Source organism: Periophthalmus magnuspinnatus, chromosome 16 (genome assembly GCF_009829125.3).
Source record: "Periophthalmus magnuspinnatus isolate fPerMag1 chromosome 16, fPerMag1.2.pri, whole genome shotgun sequence".
Taxonomy (NCBI): domain Eukaryota; kingdom Metazoa; phylum Chordata; class Actinopteri; order Gobiiformes; family Gobiidae; genus Periophthalmus; species Periophthalmus magnuspinnatus.
Window position 1 is genome coordinate 18993042 of NC_047141.1, and position 18500 is coordinate 19011541.

At 38.0% G+C, this 18500-nt stretch overlaps 1 protein-coding gene across 1 annotated transcript in view; it reads right to left on the reverse strand.

Annotated features, from left to right (window-relative positions):
- Positions 1 to 13222: 13222 nt before the first annotated feature.
- Positions 13223 to 18500, reverse strand: part of me1 (malic enzyme 1, NADP(+)-dependent, cytosolic) — a 48564-nt gene continuing 43286 nt past the window's right edge. Inside the window, exons 7-14 of the mRNA XM_033981362.2 lie at positions 15572 to 15681; positions 15399 to 15496; positions 15191 to 15304; positions 14700 to 14805; positions 14359 to 14501; positions 14111 to 14284; positions 13719 to 13817; positions 13223 to 13647 (exon numbers count right to left, since the gene is read on the reverse strand). Of these exons, the coding sequence (XP_033837253.1) occupies positions 13480 to 13647; positions 13719 to 13817; positions 14111 to 14284; positions 14359 to 14501; positions 14700 to 14805; positions 15191 to 15304; positions 15399 to 15496; positions 15572 to 15681 (1012 nt within the window). The 3' untranslated portion in view covers positions 13223 to 13479. The remainder of the gene's footprint in view (positions 13648 to 13718; positions 13818 to 14110; positions 14285 to 14358; positions 14502 to 14699; positions 14806 to 15190; positions 15305 to 15398; positions 15497 to 15571; positions 15682 to 18500) is intronic.

The window sequence follows — 18500 nt, forward strand, 5'->3', positions numbered from 1 at the left end:
CTGGCATGCCCATTAAATTTGAAAGCATGCCACCCTGTCTAAGCCTGACTGGGCTTGCTATTGGCTAGCTGCCTCATTATGCAGATGCAAAACGTAAATAAATGATTTGCTGATCACAACTAGCCCCCAACCTCTACTCCACCATTGCTCCCTATGCTCTTTCCTGTCCCAAGGTCTCCCAGCCTTGGAAACAAGCGATTAAGGAGGTTGGACATGCAGGAACCTTCCTGCAAAAAGCAGTCTTGCCTATGTGAAGCTAAATAAACAGCACACAAAGGTAGTAATTATAGCAAGCAGCCAGGCCCTGGCTTGAAAACCTGGCGATGCGCACTGATGTTGTTACAAGTACGTATGTCTCGTGGCCATCACAAAACATCACAGTCAAAGTGTGGAAGTGCACAGAGTTATAGGGCAAGGACCACTGCTCTCAGCCTTGTGGATATGAGAGGAAACATCTGTGCCTGATAATGTGCCGCCATCCACCACGTTTGCACAAGTAAAAAAAAACACAGAAATGCTGAAGTGTTTACAGGGTTCATCTTTGGAGAGGTTTGCCCATGCTGCATGAGGTTCATTGTGCTGGGAGAGACCTCTGATATTTCATTTTTGAATATTTTAAATACAATTTGATTAAGAAAATACACTTTATCTTTAATAATTCACAGTATTTCACTAGTTGCTTCAGAAAGGCCATTTAGCATTAAGGCCTGCCTTGTACTATGTTGTTTGTTAGGGCAGCCAAAAGGTCTATTTATTTATAGCTAATAAGACACTATAAATGGCATAAATATAAAATTCACAATATTGCACCAAAAAAAAAGAAGAAAAATATAAGAAACTGATCACAACGCAGCAACCTTTTCTGAAATGGTTTGTCAGGCCATCCAGTAATGCTTGATGCATAAAAATATGTGAAAAAGTGATACATGATGTTAGGGGGAGGTCTGGAACACTCATAGGGTTACAGAAGTGGATGCTTTGGGAAAACATTTGTGGCAGGGCACGTCATGCACAGCCGGGATGAGCATGATGGCCTTGGGTGGAAGCGGCGGGGAAGTTAAAAAAAGCCTAGCCTGGGGTTTGGTGGGCACTGAGTGGTCCACGTTTTTTCCCCTCTTTCTTGTGCGGTTCTCTGTCGGCTGGCTCGTGCTGACAGTGATGGGATGAGTGCAGACAGGGCACAGGGAGCATGGCTTGTCTTGTCTAGTGTTTGCATAGTGTGCATCATATCCAGCCACTGCACCAATAAAGCTCACATTAATTATCTCTCTGGAACAGTGGGAATTGATTAGCAACCAACTTTTGAAACAGAAAGTGTAATAGTGTCTCATCAACATTGATCCGCCATATTTGAGATGCAGTCCTTGTTGACACAAAGATCCAGATTGCTAAAAGTGAATTTGCTAAACTCACGCCAATTCATCTGTGCAGAAATGGCAGATTTTTTTGTATATGTTATAGCAATATTAACGCGGTTTTCTGAGAGCAACAAACAGTAAAAAATGTCACTTGCTGTTGCTACTACAGTGGCAATAAATACATGACAAAAAACAAAAAACAAATTCTGATATAATATCTTGCTAGCTCATTGTAATAATTTCTTAGCAATTTAAATAGATACACTTTTACATGCCACACATATCAGTTTGTGTTAATAATACAATAATAATAATACACAAATCATTCACTATGTTGCAGATTTACATTTGTGTCAATGCATTTGAAAGCACTATTTCATTTTGGTGGTACTTTTAGTCATATATTTTTTGATAGCTGTTATTTAATGTGCCTTGACTGAGCTTATTAAAATGATCTAATTTCAAGCTTCAACTAATTGGCCCTGCACAGTGTCATTTCACTGATTTTGTATACTTTGTTGCTTCCATGTGAGTGTGAAAAGGAGAGACAGTAACAAGCTTTTGTCCACAGGCACACCACACAAAGGCATCCCACTAGGAGAAGGTCCCGGCCGAATCTGCTCACGTACCTCCATTATTGCTCTGTGAAACATAAATGATTGGATTATTTGATGACAGCTTATTTCTCAAATCTGTTGCGGCACCATATGTGTGTAATGTGCGCTCCATATGAATGCATTGCCCAGGGGTTTTAGAGTAGGAGGCCAGGGCAGTGTTCAGACCTGGAGGGAACAGGCAAAAGCGCATCCAACTGAGTGCAAGTGCAAAAGGGAAAATCCTATGTCTCCTCTATCTTATTTTAAATTACCAATGCCGCTTCAGGTGACGTTTGGGAGGCCTGAGCAAACTTATCAAATCAAGCAGAACAGAGCAGTGGATGTCATTATTTCCATTGCTGTCCAGGGTAGTTGTCTTGTTAACATAATTGGTTTCTGAGTTATGTCCCTTGCAGGAGTCAGCGCTATGCCACAATTCAAACTACTGTGGATGACCAGTTTGCAACCTGTGTGCCACATCTGTAATTGAACCTTGGGACTAACGTTGGGTACAGGACCATTTACTCTCCTTAAATTGCTAAATGTGGTCAACACTCAACACAGAACACAGAATGTTGAGCACGGACCAGATGCATCAATAAGGACATCCATATGGACATATGATTTTGACAGTAAAAAAAGAGAGAAAAAAAGGGACAGAAATCACATTCAGAAATTTGTGTATTGCATTTGGCATTGTGTCAAGACATGCTCTCTCTGTGGGGCAAAATAGCCATGCAATGTAGAGAAATACAGCGCTGTGCTTTCTTGATTATTAGAAGTAAACATTTTACTTATTATCATGTTGTTGCTATAACTCAGATTGAATGTCAGATTCAAATACAACAACTCCATATTATGCACATGATGTGCTGCCTTCAGGGTCATGACAGTTGCAGATCAGGAAGTCAACGGTGAAAACCACAGAGGTCAAAGTTCAATGTTGCTCAGAGCTGCTCACTTCAATGAGGACTCACACCTTGGACACGCCCCTCTCCAACAAGGGTTACCACATGCCAAAAGAACTCTCAAAGAGAGATGTAAAAAATTGACTTGTAATAATGCAAATGACCTTAAGGAGCAGTCAGATTCATGTAAACACATTAATTTCCTTTGAAAACCACAAGAGTGGTGTATTCTACCATTTCAATCACATTTAAATTGCCAGTCAAAATGGCTATTATTTATTTTCAATCACATAACTTTTCCACCAATTGTAAGATTCTGTCCTTGTTAAGATTCCCCTTTGGAATAACACCAATTCATAAAGACATGAAAGAGGTCAGGCTATGGTCTTGGGATACAAGTCTCTCTTTATCTGCTGCAGAATAAAGCAGGCCACTGCTTCAAGGTTTGTGCCACAACTAAATTTTCAGAAAACTACAACAAGGGCACAGTCACGCGCTCCTTCAAAGCCATGCAATAAGGCTTTTAACCTCGCTGCACTTCTGACAGATGTCAACAGGCCGAGAGGTGCCAGTGTGGGCTGGACCGCTCTTATAAACGGGTGCATACCGAGGTTTTGGTCTTGAATCTAAATAAATGTGTTTTGGTTATTTGGTTATTATTTTAGACCATTTATCCAGAGACTTTCAGGCCTAAAGTCACATATTTCATGTAATGAATGTCAAGTCAACATATTACTAAAGAAGAAGAAGGAAGACACTTTCTGACAAAATTTGAAAACTATAGCCAGTAAATGTGTATGAAACAATGTTTTGAGACTAATAGTCAGAACCTTAAGCTGTAATGGTATCTGCAATTTCTCTGAATGCATAATGTTTACAAGCTTCTAAGAACAAACAATTATACAAAGATGTTTACCATTTAGTGCAGCTATCACAGTCATGTATTCACAAGTATAAATCTGTTTTTCCTTTGGTTTTTCAGTCTAGTTGTTTCTTTTGATGTGTGTGAAACAAATTGTTGAAATGAAAAACCAACAAAAGTCACCAGCAGGATCTGGTAGAATGCTGTGGTAGTGTATGCACATCATTACTTTAACTGTGAAGATTAGATGCTGCTTATTATTATGATGAAGTGAAGCATGTATCTTGCAGATAATACCTTTCAGCTATACCAGTGTGGTTATATCTGGATCAGAGCACAACAAGAGTCACTATGTTATGGCAACATAATTTATCTATGACTTTCATTCACATTAGTTGTGTTCTGATACAGACTTTTGAAATACAATAATAATGTCATGCCTTGCATTTTTTTTTTGGACACTCAGAGGCGTTTGACATTGCATTATCATGAACTATTGTAACCACAGCTGCCCTGGGGTAGGATGACCACCACCAATCACTCATGCACATGCCACTTTGGCTAAGGACACAACAACAGGATGCACTCGACCCACTGTGGCCACACTTGTTATTCCCAGTGGTCTCCTACTTCGTTCCTGGTAAATTTGCACATAAACACTGTACGTGTTAAACAGTACAGAGCTGTGTTAACTGCATTATGTGAATATTACAAAATTTGCTCCAAAATGTTCTGAGCTTGAAGGTATAGGACAGAGTGTCATGATGCTTACTTAAGGTTCACATCCTTGTCCCGTTAACACTTTTCCACATGCCGCCTAATTGGCCCTAATTGTCACATTAACTGGTTAGAATACATATTAATTATTCAGGTTTTCTCTAACCTTATTCTTTATATGAGACATACTATTAGATATAAAGACACGGCCAGTTTCAAGTGTCATGTTCAATAAAGCAGGAAGACATAGGACCCAATTAATATCATACGCTGAAGCCTCAAACGTGGAGGAGAAGAGAGCTATCCAAATGGGGACAGTTCCAGCAGACGTGATCGGATGGGATTAGATCAGATTTAATTTGAAAAACGTTGCCTCCAGGGGCAACTTTGTCTAGGTATTGACTGTGAGCAAAAAGCAGCAGCATAAATGTATAGTAACCTGTGATTGTAAGGCATAGATCTGCTATTCAGCATCAACTTAGTATATTTCATATTTTTTGTTCCTCAAAGAATGTCAGAAAGTTGACATAAAAAGTAAATGTCTATAATTATAATTAACTAATAGGAAAAATATACAAGTAAACAAAACAGTAGTACAAACACAAAGGTAAGCAAGGAATGGTGAAGATGAATCGATTAATTCATATTATTTGTATTTTGTCATTGACATTATCCAACTAATGATATAAATAAATAATTATAGATTATGTTAAGCATTTTTCGTAATTAACTACAGTTACATCATCGATTTATTTTATTTATGAGGCATGGATTGACATTGGTAGAGAACTATGAACAATGTTAAATTTTACAGAAACAAAAATATAATTTTAACTTTGTCACCAAACCTCATCACTTTGTCACCAAACTGCACCAAGAATGAAATGCTTTTTCACTCTCTTTGTGTCTCTGCCCGGGTCTCTTCTTTCTCTGTACTGTGGACTTTCAATTCTTGTTACCTACAACCAGTCTAGACTCCTCAAATTGTAACCTTATGATCCTCCAGGCTAAACTTAATAGGACACCAGAGTCCGACGTGCCCAACCAGCCCAGTGGATTAGTGCTACTCCGATCCCATCACGTCCTGGCCCATCTCAAGTACCCCTCACAGCGACCCAGTACAAATGTGAGGTGGCATTGCTGGACCCAGGACCTGCCTGAGTTTAGCCCTGTCCCGAGGTCATGTGGTCTAGTACTGACCAGCCCCTATGGCCTGAGGGGGCAGATACAGCAGAGAGGGGCAGAGATGCAGCCCGACCCAGAAAGACCAGCACGAACTGTGGTCACATGACCCTGCTACAACTGCTGTGAACCCAGAGCTGCACCAGGGAACATCTGGAGAACATCACTGAGAGAAGCACAGAGCTGTGTCTGCACCTAAAGGACAAGGCAGGGAGACTGAAGACACTATAATGGATTCTGAGAAAGAGATTAAAATGGAAATGATTTTGTAACACTGATGATTACATTTACTCAATTAGGCATTTTAATTTGCACAAGTAAAAAATGGCTATTTAAAATTTTGTGCTAACAGTATACAACAAAGGTTACGTCTTTTCCAGTGAGTTAAGTAGCTAAATGCTCAGATGTAGTAGTTTAAGTAAAATAATTTAAACAGCTGTATTCAAATCATTTTTGCAAGTTACAGAGCACATTATGCCCTTATACAAAAACAACAAAGAAACAAAACTGACATCCATATGTATAAAATGCTACAAAATCTACTACCAGCTTGGGTATTTGCCATATTGGATTGGCCAGTGACTTAAACATGTCTGAATGTAGACCTTCCTCCATGTCCTCAGACTGTACACAATCATACAGATGAAATACAGATGTAGATCATCTTATTATCGCCAATGCCACGGAAAAATTAGGTCTATAATATCAGAGTGCATCAGCAGTCTACAGCCACTGAAAATGTGGCTTCTGCATCCTGTTAAACTAGCATGTTGACTAGTGCTTTACCTAATTGGATTAGCAGACACAGTCAAGCAAACAAGTTTTTTTTTGTTTTGTTTTTTTACATAGATCTTGGTAGTCAGAGATGATGGATAGACTTGATGACCCACAGCTTAGAAAGGTCACTGCCACAGTAATTTCATCATCAACAGGACGTCCATGTATGTGCCTAATTTGGACCACACTAGGATAGTTTATCTTGTATTTCCAAGCCTTTAGGCAATATTAAAGAGTACATTTGTTTCAATCAAAATTAGGGTTAAATGTATTAGAGTCTAATGATGCATACAATTTTAAAGAGTGACTAGCTGAATCTATATAATGTCTGATCTAATACAGTACATGTCACAATGCTTTGCTTGTTTTGCCTTACATCACCTGTAGAAGAAGGTTATAGACAAATACAAGAGTCTTGTATGTAAAGAAATACGTGCATGCAATTGCACATAAATCTATACAATACAAAGAACTTGGAGAATGTGACCTCGTACAAGACTATTCTTATATACAGATATCTTAAACATAGTCTCTCTCAAAATATGTCACAAACTCCTATATTTAACTGAACCATAGAAAATAAAGCAGTACTTACAACACTCTGATCTGGTGCACCCTTCAGTTAATGTAAATTCACCTTCACTTATCACCATGATGCTGATGATTACTCCTTGTAAATATCTTTTCTTATCAATAGTAAGCACACTTTTCGAACTATCCATGATATCTCAACAGTACACCGTATGTTGGCAACTGAGGGCTCCATTTAAACATTTCATTTAGATACTTTCACATTTTTATAATCATTGTGTGTACCGCAATGACAAAACAGTATTTTTTCTATTAACTATGAGGCCAGAGCAGCATGGCCTCCACACCATTGTGTCCAGTGACAATACATAATAAGCCATCCACCCATAAGCAGGTTCAAGTAAGACATGCACCATGCATTTGACAAAACACTCAGCCAGTCCACAGCCAGTCTGCAGTGGATTGATCCTTTTGTACTTCTAATCTAATGAAATGATGCGCATAACTAGACCTGGATATTGTTGCAGATTTAGGATCGAGTGGTGCGCTTGGGAGCCTTCAATTCAAGGTCAAGAACCCAATTTTATACCCTTTACAGAAATATTCAGTGAGAGGGAGATAAATAAACAAACTCTGGTGTATGCTTGACCAAATAACTCAAGACTCAAGGATTTAACTGTTTTTTGCATGGTAAAGGAAGGCTAGTTGTTGTAATTGTGTTGGGCTTTAAGAATTAGACTAGGTGATCAATGATAAAATAAAATATAATAAATACATTCCTGTAACTAACACATGAGCACTGGCCCCTGCTTAGGCGGCCTTACAGTATTACTATCCAAAAGTCTGAAAATTATCTGGATCAATATTTATAAAAATATAAATCAACCTTCTGTTGTTTTCAAAAATGTGTCTCTCCAGATTTAAATGAACTGTAGAGAAGAAAGTATTAATGCTTATTCCACACAATCAAAATCGACCCATAAAGTGACAAAAACAGTATCCACAAAAGCAGACAACAAACCTGCTGTAGCCCCTTAAGACAATGCAATTGTTCTAATTAAAAACAACCTGCATGTTTTTTGTGCAAAATATTTAAACTACCTTTTATCTGTCAGATTCAAATTGTCATGTATTCTCGCACAGCATTACCATGCGACAGAAGAACTGATGAACAAAACGGCTGTTGTTGCCTCCTCCAATCGTCTGTGAGGGGGACAAGCTCAGGTGGGCTCTTGAGCAGTTAAGGGGATAACACAGGGGGCAAATTTACATACCACAACTGATGCAAAGAAGGGGCACCTTGCTGTTCTGGTCCGGATCAAAGCGAGCAGGTTATTAATGTCTTAGCTCCACATGCACCTCAGCCTTTTCATTTCAATCAGATGCAAATATCAATGCACATTTATGAAGCGAACAGGGCCACATGCTACACAAACTCCTCTAAAGCCATAACAACCAGAAGGCGCCGCTGCCTCTTACTATTAATTAGCCAACTTATTGAGCTCAAGAAGATGTAATAACCATGTTAATTTAATGGGCTGTGTCTGGTCTCAGAAAAGAGAAAGGCCAAATGCTTTGATGTGCACTGAAGTTGGCAGTAAATCACTGGCAGCAAGCAATTATAGAATTAATGAAGATGCAGAATACAATAGCAGGCAGTTATTGTTCAGACACATGATACACAAATGCATGGTAAGGTTTACTGTGTGCCTCTCTGGACCAGTTAGGAAAGATACGGATACTGGTACTTTAGTGTAAAAAAAAAGAAAAGAAGAAAAAAGAATAGACTAATGCAGTATATTAAAAAATATCTTCTTAGTGGACAATATAAACATGATGTTGTCTATTTTTATGTGCAAATGATTTTAATCCAAGTTATTTCTTTGTCTGCTGTGCTGCATGGCCCAGATTTAGGTCACATGCAAATGTCGAGCTTGTCATATTTTCAGCATGTGTTGATCCATCTGGAGCCAGAGCAGAATTAGAATAAGGACAAGCCTGGCTGCATGTGCCTGCATTCAGAAGCGACATGCAAAACTCACAGGCAAAAGCTATTTACATTTTGTATAAGTAAAGCACATCAACTGAGCTATGTGTTGTGATCAAAAGATACAGATGCATCTAAGTAAAGAGATATTTTTGGTGACATACAGATGTTTGGATTTCTTATATAAGCCATGACTGTCACAATAAAATAATAAAAAAGGTTAACTTTGTATGTGGAAAACTTAAATACCCCTTACCTGTAATAATAATAATAACTATTATTATTATACAAATTCATAAATAAATAAAATTAAGAGGACATTGCATTTCCTCAGGGACCATGTTCATGATTTTACTGATAGGCTCCTCCTCTTCACAGCGGCGTTTTACTGTAGCAAGCAGCAGATTTTTATTTACATATTTTTATTTTTGTAAAAAGGCATGTGACATTTGTGTTCATATATGACCTAGAGTCTGTTTATTTTGAAGAACTGCAAGTAGCTGTGGGCGGTGATAGGGAAAGGTTCCAAACTAAAGTAGCCTTTTATCATGTACTGATATTTATATTCGACATAATAATGGATTTGAGCCTTAAGTTGCAAACTTTTACATGCATTAGTCACAACTCCTCCGAAGTGTCCTATTTTGTCACAAGGCTCAAAGCCACAGGGAGCGCTGCCTGTGCGCTTTGTGTTAGATATAAACTAATGAAGCAGGACTGTGCCTCGTGATCACACATGTCAGCGCGTGTGGGGAGCGAGCGAGCGCCGGCCTCTTTTAATTATGTAAAAGTTGTCAGGGCGTTTGGTGCTCCTGCTTGGTATCTGTGAGTGGTACCGGCCCGAGAAACAACAGGCTGTGTGAGACCTGCCCCGCTCCGCTCCCGGGATAAAACCTGTGCGACGCGAGGCCTCGCCAACTCATAAACGTCCGCTTCAATTAGAACGAGGAGCCTCACGAGCGCAGCGCACGGCACCAAGCTGCTACACACAAGTCAGTCCCGCTAAAAGTCACTGCGTCTTCACCACTCACCAGAGGCAGCAACAGCCACATGCACTACTATTCACTATGATGCTAGATTAAGGTATTACTATCAAGGAGACAAAGTAGGCCTATATAAAAATCTACTTGGAGCAACAAACTGTTTTGTTATAACGCTGTTCCCTCATTAGTTTAGTCTGAGTTTCAGAGTTTTATTTTGAGTGATTCATGCATGTTTTGAGTAATTCCGCATTGTCTTGCATTTAAGGCATGATTGAAAATTATCTTTTTTTTTTCTTTTTTTTTTTTTTTTTTTTAACTAAGTAGCCACTATTACAAAACAAAAACACAGGCTTACTACAGGATCAGTAACAGAGAATTACTCCTGCAGTTTTGATTAAGAAGTAATTTCTGTTATTAAATGGTTTCGATCAATTTTGTGGTTTGCAATTAACAAAAAGTAAAATTATGTCACAATATGGGATTCCAACACCAAAACTAAGGGACTAAAGGAATGTTAATTTTTATTTAGTGGCTTAAACAATTGACAATTGTCATTTTGTTGTTAAATGTAAGCTGTTAATTACACCTCAGAGTCTGGAGATGTCTTTGTGCATGTTGGTTGTTCATGTGTCAAAACAGAAACAGTTGATTTGCTTTTTTACAGCCTTTAAGCTGTACAGTTTTTTTCATTCAATCATCTGAGAATCACTGTTGCAAAAGAAACAGACAAACACACACAAGATTTACTTCAGAAGTAACATCTAGTTTTACAGTAAAATCCTTGTATTTTCTTATTTTCTGCTATCTGAATTAAATACATGAGTGTGCTGCTGGAGAAAACAAAGATTGTTTATTGTGGCAAAATCCTTGAAGAACAAACATATTGTAGTCTACTTTCAAAAACAACATGGGATTTTCTAACTTAAACAAAGCTTGCACTGTAAACCTGGATTTGTCACATTATTTTCTGAAGGCCCATTACAGACTTCCCATTGTATATTGCCCTTGCACTGCTTTTTCACTCCTATTCTCAAGATATAATTTGTAAATAGCAGTGAGCTAAAGACACAGTGGTTAAATATGACCTAGATGCTATTCTTTCTTTAATTAGCTCTGAACCAGGCACCACCACTATTGTCAGGCAGAGAATGGGATAATATATACCAGCTATAGGTAATGCACCTTAATGCCATTGCCACTTATGCAATTACATCTAATTACGTTATTAACATTTAGTTTCATTTTCCCACCACCAAAGCATAGGACATTAATATCAGACACAAAGGATTTTCACAATATAGGTGTCATTACACATATATGCATGTGGAGATATAGCTGGTAAATTACCTTGGACTGAGTGTGGATTATTATTGCATGCATGGTTCGAACTTGTGCCATTATGTCTTCAACTAGTTTTAATGTATGAGTCAAGGGAAGGAAATGTACTAAAAATAATATTAAGAAAACAGAACAAATGAATAGGACTGAAATGAGTGTATTAGAGTGCCCTCTGCTGGTTCTGTTTTTTAAAAAAAGTTTAAAAAAATTAAGCTGTTTTTATAGTTTTTATAATTAATTTAGTCATTAACTTAAAAAAAAAAAAAAAAAAAAGTAAAAAGGTAATGCAAGATGAGCTTATACCCACCGCTCCCACCGCTTATATTTGTGGTATAATAGATGTATTTATGATTTCATTTAGCAATTCAAATTCTTCTTTACTAAATACAGTAAATAGTGAAATCCAAATTTGCTCCTTAACAGTGGGTTCAAATGGTCAGCTGTAATACATAACGTGAATGTGCGAGGTGGTCACAGATTGTGGAGGGAGGGGGGGGTGCTGTGTGTGTCAGATGGGACGAGGGGGGAGAGAAAGGGGGGCAGAAGGGCAGACAGGCCACACTCCCGCAAGCTTTTACTGATTGGCACTCTTCACAAGGTCTGAGCAAGGTGCCATTTCATGTGAGAGTGTAAACAAGGTCAGAAGCGTGTCAGGACAGCGGCCGGTCGGACAGTCCCGGCTGCGACCAGTAAGATGTCAGTGAGGGCCTCAGGGTGCTGAAGGGAAGGGGAAGTGACAAATAGATGCTTAGGGTGCAACCAACTTACTGTACTGCAAATGGTAGGATATGGAATACAGTATTAGGAGGAGGTTTTCAAAGTAAGAATATACACTTGTTATAAAGACTAATTAAACTAAATCATTTTGGGCCAGCCAGCACTAGACAAGAGTGAGCATTGTCCTTCCAGATTTGATTCTTGCCTATAAATAAGCCTACAATCTATCTTTTTTTGCCTACTTATATTTTAGTTATGTTCACGCAAATTCAGAGGCTATAATATTGCATTGTTTGTTGCGGTATAAACTGTTATAAATCAAAGTATAGGCTGATACACAATATGCTGTATGATATGGAAAATACCCATCAAACAAAATTTCACTTAAAAATGTGTTGTTGTAAATGTACCACTATACAGGGTGGTGTTGACATCGAGACATATTGATCTTTAGCCCACCAGGGGAGGCCTGGGGCAGAGCAGTGTTTTTAAAGGGGGTGAGTTAAACAAATGTCGGTCTCTCACAGTTGTCCTCAGGGGAGACGCTCAGCCCTGGGTATGACTGGTCTGGCTGCAGCTTCTCTATTGATTTTTACACAGGAATGATCACTGGGCAAAAAAAAAAAAAAGTTAGACAAAAGTCATTTAACCAGGGCCTCTGGAGGGGCAATAACTGTCTGGACACTGCATAGTTAATTCATACCTATTGATTTAAAAGTCCTATATTACACAAAATGGATTCTTATTAGCTTTAAGCCATGTTAAAATGTTGTTACCTCATCAGAAACATACCCCCAGTTGTGTTTTGTTTTATTCACACATGTTTGAGCAATCATTACCACATGACATCACAAGGTGGGACAGAGTGTTTTCCATTTGAGAGTAGATCTCAGGCTAAATATGCAGGGTTTGTGTGTTAAACATGTGTGAATGAAACAAAACACAACTCCAGGAATGTTTTTAATGAGGAAACTACATTATAACATCATAAATCAGAAAATAGCGTAATATTAATGACATATGCGTACTTGCAGATACTTTGCAACTAACACAATTTATTTGAAAAGTATGTGCAATTCTTTAATTACTCTACTTAGGTCAATGTGTGCCTCAATTCTCCTTCATCCAAATACCGTGTTGCACCACAAATTGCAATGATGTATTTTGACCACTAGAGAGCAATGCAACACTATTCTGCAGATTGTGAACGTTTGAATATAATGGGTGCCTCGAAGAAAAAAAAAACAACAAAACATTACCAGGCTCTTTCAGGACATAGGAAAGCATTATGGCTGTTTTATTGTGCAATGACAGAATACATTTATTTTTTCATAATATAGTAAAAATGTGGTTTACCAGAATCACTCATTATTAAAAACACTACTACTAAGTATTTTATGTTTAAAAATCTTTGCATGAGTCACCACAGTTATTTATACAGTTAAATTATCATCTAGAACAAATATTCATATTGCACTTTTTGGTATAGTCCTACCCCTTTTTGGGCCTCTCATGTTCATTTGTTAAAGCTTGCAGGACTGTACACTCATGCTATCCTCTGGCCAGCGATAAGAGTCCACCACAAACTCCTCATAGTCTGTGCAGTAAACCAGTGGCTTCAGATACTCTAGTTTGTCTGATGGCTCTGGGTGAAGGGTGGCCATGTTGTGCTTAAAGGCAAACTCCATGATCTGAAATAAGCAATAACGTGTTGAAGGTTTGTATGATGGTACAGAGAAAACAGAGATACAGCTGGCTTTACCGTAGCAGCCAGTTTGAGAGACACTTCCTGAATGGAGCTGAGAGGAGGATACAGTCTGCCTTCTGCCAAATCTTTTTCTGTCACCTGTTCAGCAAGAGCCTTGGGAAAGAACAACATCTGCTGTAAATATTGTGAGAGATCTGGATTGATATTGTTCAATGGGAATAACTAACAGTTAGTTTGAATCAATTGGTTTAAAAAAGAAAAGAAAAAAAGAGATGTACTATAATTACTGCTCTGTCTCATAAAACATATTAGTTCAAAATTAGTCGACCAATTGTCTGATTAGTTGTATCAGTCCTACTTTCTATATTGTGACTGTGTGACAATATAGTAAAACCCAGAATCATAACCATAAGCAACACCTTGTTCTTTCAGTATTCAGCCTTTACCTCAGCAGCTATGAGGAAGACTTCTTCAGTAACATGACGAATGCCACACGCTGTGACTCCAAGTCCTACTCCAGGAAAGATATAGGCATTATTCCCCTGACCAGGAAACAGAGTCCGTCCATCTGGCAAATTGACTGGGTCAAAGGGACTGCCACTGGCAAAGATGCCTCTCCCCTGAATGGTGTAACATCAACAATAGTTTAGTAAAAAAATGCTATGAAAATGATATTAACAGTCTCAGTCTATACCTCAGTGAGCACATAGCACTGTTCGGCTGTGCACTCAGCTTTACTTGTGGGATTGCTGAGTGCAAATATGATTGGACTCTTATTAAAGGAAGCCATATCTTTGATGATCTGCTCTGAGAAAGCTCCTGGTACAGCTGCCACACCTGAAACAAGTCAAAAAATTATTTTCTTTTCAGTCAAATAAATGATTATAAGTAGTAAAAACACCTATAAAATGTTACGTATAGTTTAGCATGGATTTTGTATGAAGTATAAGTTAATATAGTTTAGTGATCATAAACAGATCTGTTTTCTAAATGCCTATCCAAAAATAATGAGTAAAACATAGGCATCTGTTTTACCAATGATGGCCGTGGGTTTAATCTCCCGAACCACATCCTCCAGTCTGTTCATCTGAGGGTGCTCGTGGGCGAACCTCTCCTTTTCATGTGTCAGGTGGTCTCGGCCCTAGGGATGCACACAGAAGAGCACATCTAGTACAACCTGTTATCACCCACATATGTTTATTTGACATTAAAGCATTGGGACAAGATGGATGGAGAGAATAAGGAGAAAAGACTGGCCAAATGAAGGACAGAAGTGATGCAAAAGACAGAGGCTGAGATAAATGAAGAAGATGTTTGATGACAAAGCGTGCAGATCAGGAAGATTGTGGACAAACCATGTGTAAAACAGATGGTCTTCTCCGAGCAATGCAGAAGAAATCTCCGCCATATATTTAACAGTGAAACTATTCATGTAGACAACTATAGCGTCATATTATTCTCCATCTATATTTTCAAACCCAAATAATTACATTTTAGTCTCTCCTGTCAGTTTAAGTCAGTCACACCTTGACAATGAGGCCCTTAGAGTCGACCATCCAGATCTTTTTCAAGCTCTGCTCCTTTGGAAGTCCTTCCTTCTCCATGGCCATAGAAATAAGCTCTGCAATCCCCATAGCTGCCTAGGGGTAACAAAAAGAAAAACAGCATCTGCATTGTTGCAAAAAAGCATCATTTACATACAAGTTAAACATTATTGTGTCAGAATAGTTCTACCTCTCCTGCTCCTTGGAACACAATGGTGTGGTCACACATTTTGCTTTTAGTGATTCTCAGAGCAGCTAAAAGTCCAGCTACAGCCACAGCAGCAGTACCTAAGAGACACACACATTAAGATAATAATTATGGTAGGTTTTGAGGAAAAAAGTTACCGGTACTCAGATTATTACCTTGAATATCGTCATTAAATGTGCAGTACTTGTTCCGGTACTTGCTAAGCAGACGAAAAGCATTTACATTTGCAAAGTCCTCAAACTGAATCAAACAGTCCATCCCATACCTATGAGCAGAAAACAGAGTAAACATTATACACACACAAAATGCATTAACTTTTCTCGTGGAGGGTATGCTCACATATCCGCTTGTCTCCATGGAGAATGCTTTGCCTGTAATTCTCACTTATGGCATTCAACTAGTAACTTGACCTGGTGTCATATACTTGTGTCTTTGGAAATAGATAAGTATATACTCTAGAATATTACAAGCAGAGCAATAGTCTCTCCATGAAGACAAGCAGATGGCGTACTGGCCCTTCACCAGAAAAGTTATACAGTACACCTTTAAATACAATAAAAAATCAATAATCGATCAGTCCTGTCAATATGCACCTGTACCACACAGTACGTATGTGTTGGCGCTCATATAAAACCAAGCATTTGAGAACAGTAGGATTTGATGAGCTGACACCTGTTTCCCTGATTTTACGACTACAGCCAATAATCTAGAGGTCAAAGTGGAACAAAAGACAGGGATCACAGAAAAAGCATATGACAAAACACAGGGCCCACCCAACCTTCCAGTAAAGCAGCAGTGGACAGTTTTACAAGATGTAAGAGAGACCACCTTTAGCTCATACAGTTATCATTAGGAACAACTTAGCCTACACAGTGCAGACGATATGCTCAATGTTATACAATACAGAGTCTGCAATACAGATTTAGGAAGATCTTCTCTGTGTTCCCATGAATTTCACCAGATGGATCCTGCAGAGTAATTTATGGCTCGTAGCACAACATCTTTGGAAAATAAAAGTTTTTGTTATATTTAATGCTGTAGGGTAATTTAACATTGAACTTATTCATTATAATAAGTAAGTAAAATAACTAAGCTCTATTTTCCCCAAGTCTCTAAAATCATTTTCCATTGCTTTCAGTGCAAATATGTTAAAAGGTTTAACATCAGGATCAGAAAGCTAAGAGGAAATAGAGTCTATAGGAAATGGAGGATACTTCTGATGTAATAAATTGTAATATCCACAAGATTAAAGAGTACATTTGCAGGGTCCGGGCTCCTTCCCCCACCACACATCAGACTGTGATGTCTGATACTCAGACTGACAGCTCAGCAGAAGTGTAAAATGTGTTTTCTATAAAGCAGAAAGTCCCACAAAGAAAAGAAAAACAAGGCTTGTAAACTTTTCATTGTGCTATGACCAAGGAGGGGCGAGGACTTCTACAACTGCATGGCTGCTATACTGTATTGTATAGGTTTGCATGGATTGACCTGCCAATTTGGAAAAAACAAACAAACAAAAAAACATAAATAAAAATAACACAATACACACAAACAAAATAAACACAAGATAATAACTGACAAAAGGAGGAGAAGCAGGTGATATCACCAATAAAAAGCTTGATGATTTGCCAAAAAATAAATATATTATGTAAATTCAAGTACTGTGTAAGTGTCTACTCAGGGACTTTTTATAAACAATATATTTATGAGTAGATTGCTTCTAAATGTTGGATGCAAATTATACATTTGAAAAGTTTCGCATCAGTTACTATGGCTGATATTGTCGAAATGAATTATAAAATAGTAAAATATTGGTGTTTTTAACAAAACAAAGGTGTTCCTGGTCTCCTTTCGTTTTAGCCAAGCCTTTTCCCCTCATAGTCTTCTCCTTGACAACTTTCTGAATGAATCATGCAAATCCCTAACGCTGCTATTTGCCAGTTGGATCAGGGCAGCCCAGACAAAAAAAAAAAGGGATTTACTTTTGTCTCGAGGCTCAAGTCTGAATAGAGGAGAGACACACCCAGGTAAAGGCAACAATGGCCTTAACTCAAAAACTTGGAAAAAGAAGCTGGGCCAATATGCACCACTCACCAGCTGTTATTGGGATGACTACGTGTTTCTCTGAGTACTGACACATATAAATTCTATTTTTCATAATGATTGAACATGTCATTATGAAAACTCATAATGTGGATGAAAATAACACATATTTTTAAAGTCTGAGTCAGTGAGATATTTTTGTTCATACTTTTGCCATTGGCACAGTCAGCACAATGTCGGGAAACAAAGAGGAATTAACCACATTTAAAGGTTGTTTAATGAAAGAAAAGCTTCAATGTTTCTTTTTCCAAAAAATTCTCTGTATAAATTGTGGAAAATCCAAAATACTTTTTCAATGATGCCATGAGTGACAGGGTGAAGGGTCTTTTTAAATTCCTGAGCAAAAAAAGTCATTAGCACAATAAAACCATCTGTATCTGGATTTCTTCAGGGTGTTGAGATGGAACACAAGGTTAAAACTGTCCTATTAGTGATTGTTTTTAGGATATAGGCAGCAGCCCACAAAAATCTTTTGTATATGGAACTTTTATTTTAATATGATTTAAGTAAGTAAGTAAGTAAGTAAGTAAGTAAGTAAACTTTATTTATATAGCACCTTTCACAGATAAAATCACAAAGTGCTATACAGAGTGCAAATAAAAATAGATAAAAATAGATAAAACAACAACAATAAATGTTCAACAGATAAAATAAGACAAATAGTAGTAAATTAACTAAAAGCTTGTCTGAATAATAGTGTCTTCAGCTGCTTTTTAAAGGAGTCAACAGAGTCAGCCACACGAAGAGACAAGGGCAGGGCATGACTCCATACAATAATAGGGCTTTGATGAATTGTCGTGTCCTTGAGAATTACTTTTGGTGGTGAAAACATTTTGAAAATTTGAAATATGAGATTCACATTGTTTATCTCATTTGATATCAGAGAGAAAGCAATTCTGATTGTGACAGGAAGTCTCCAGTGGGGCGTGATGAAATGCAAAACCGTATGGAGTAGGAGGAAGACTTTACAGTTTCATGCTA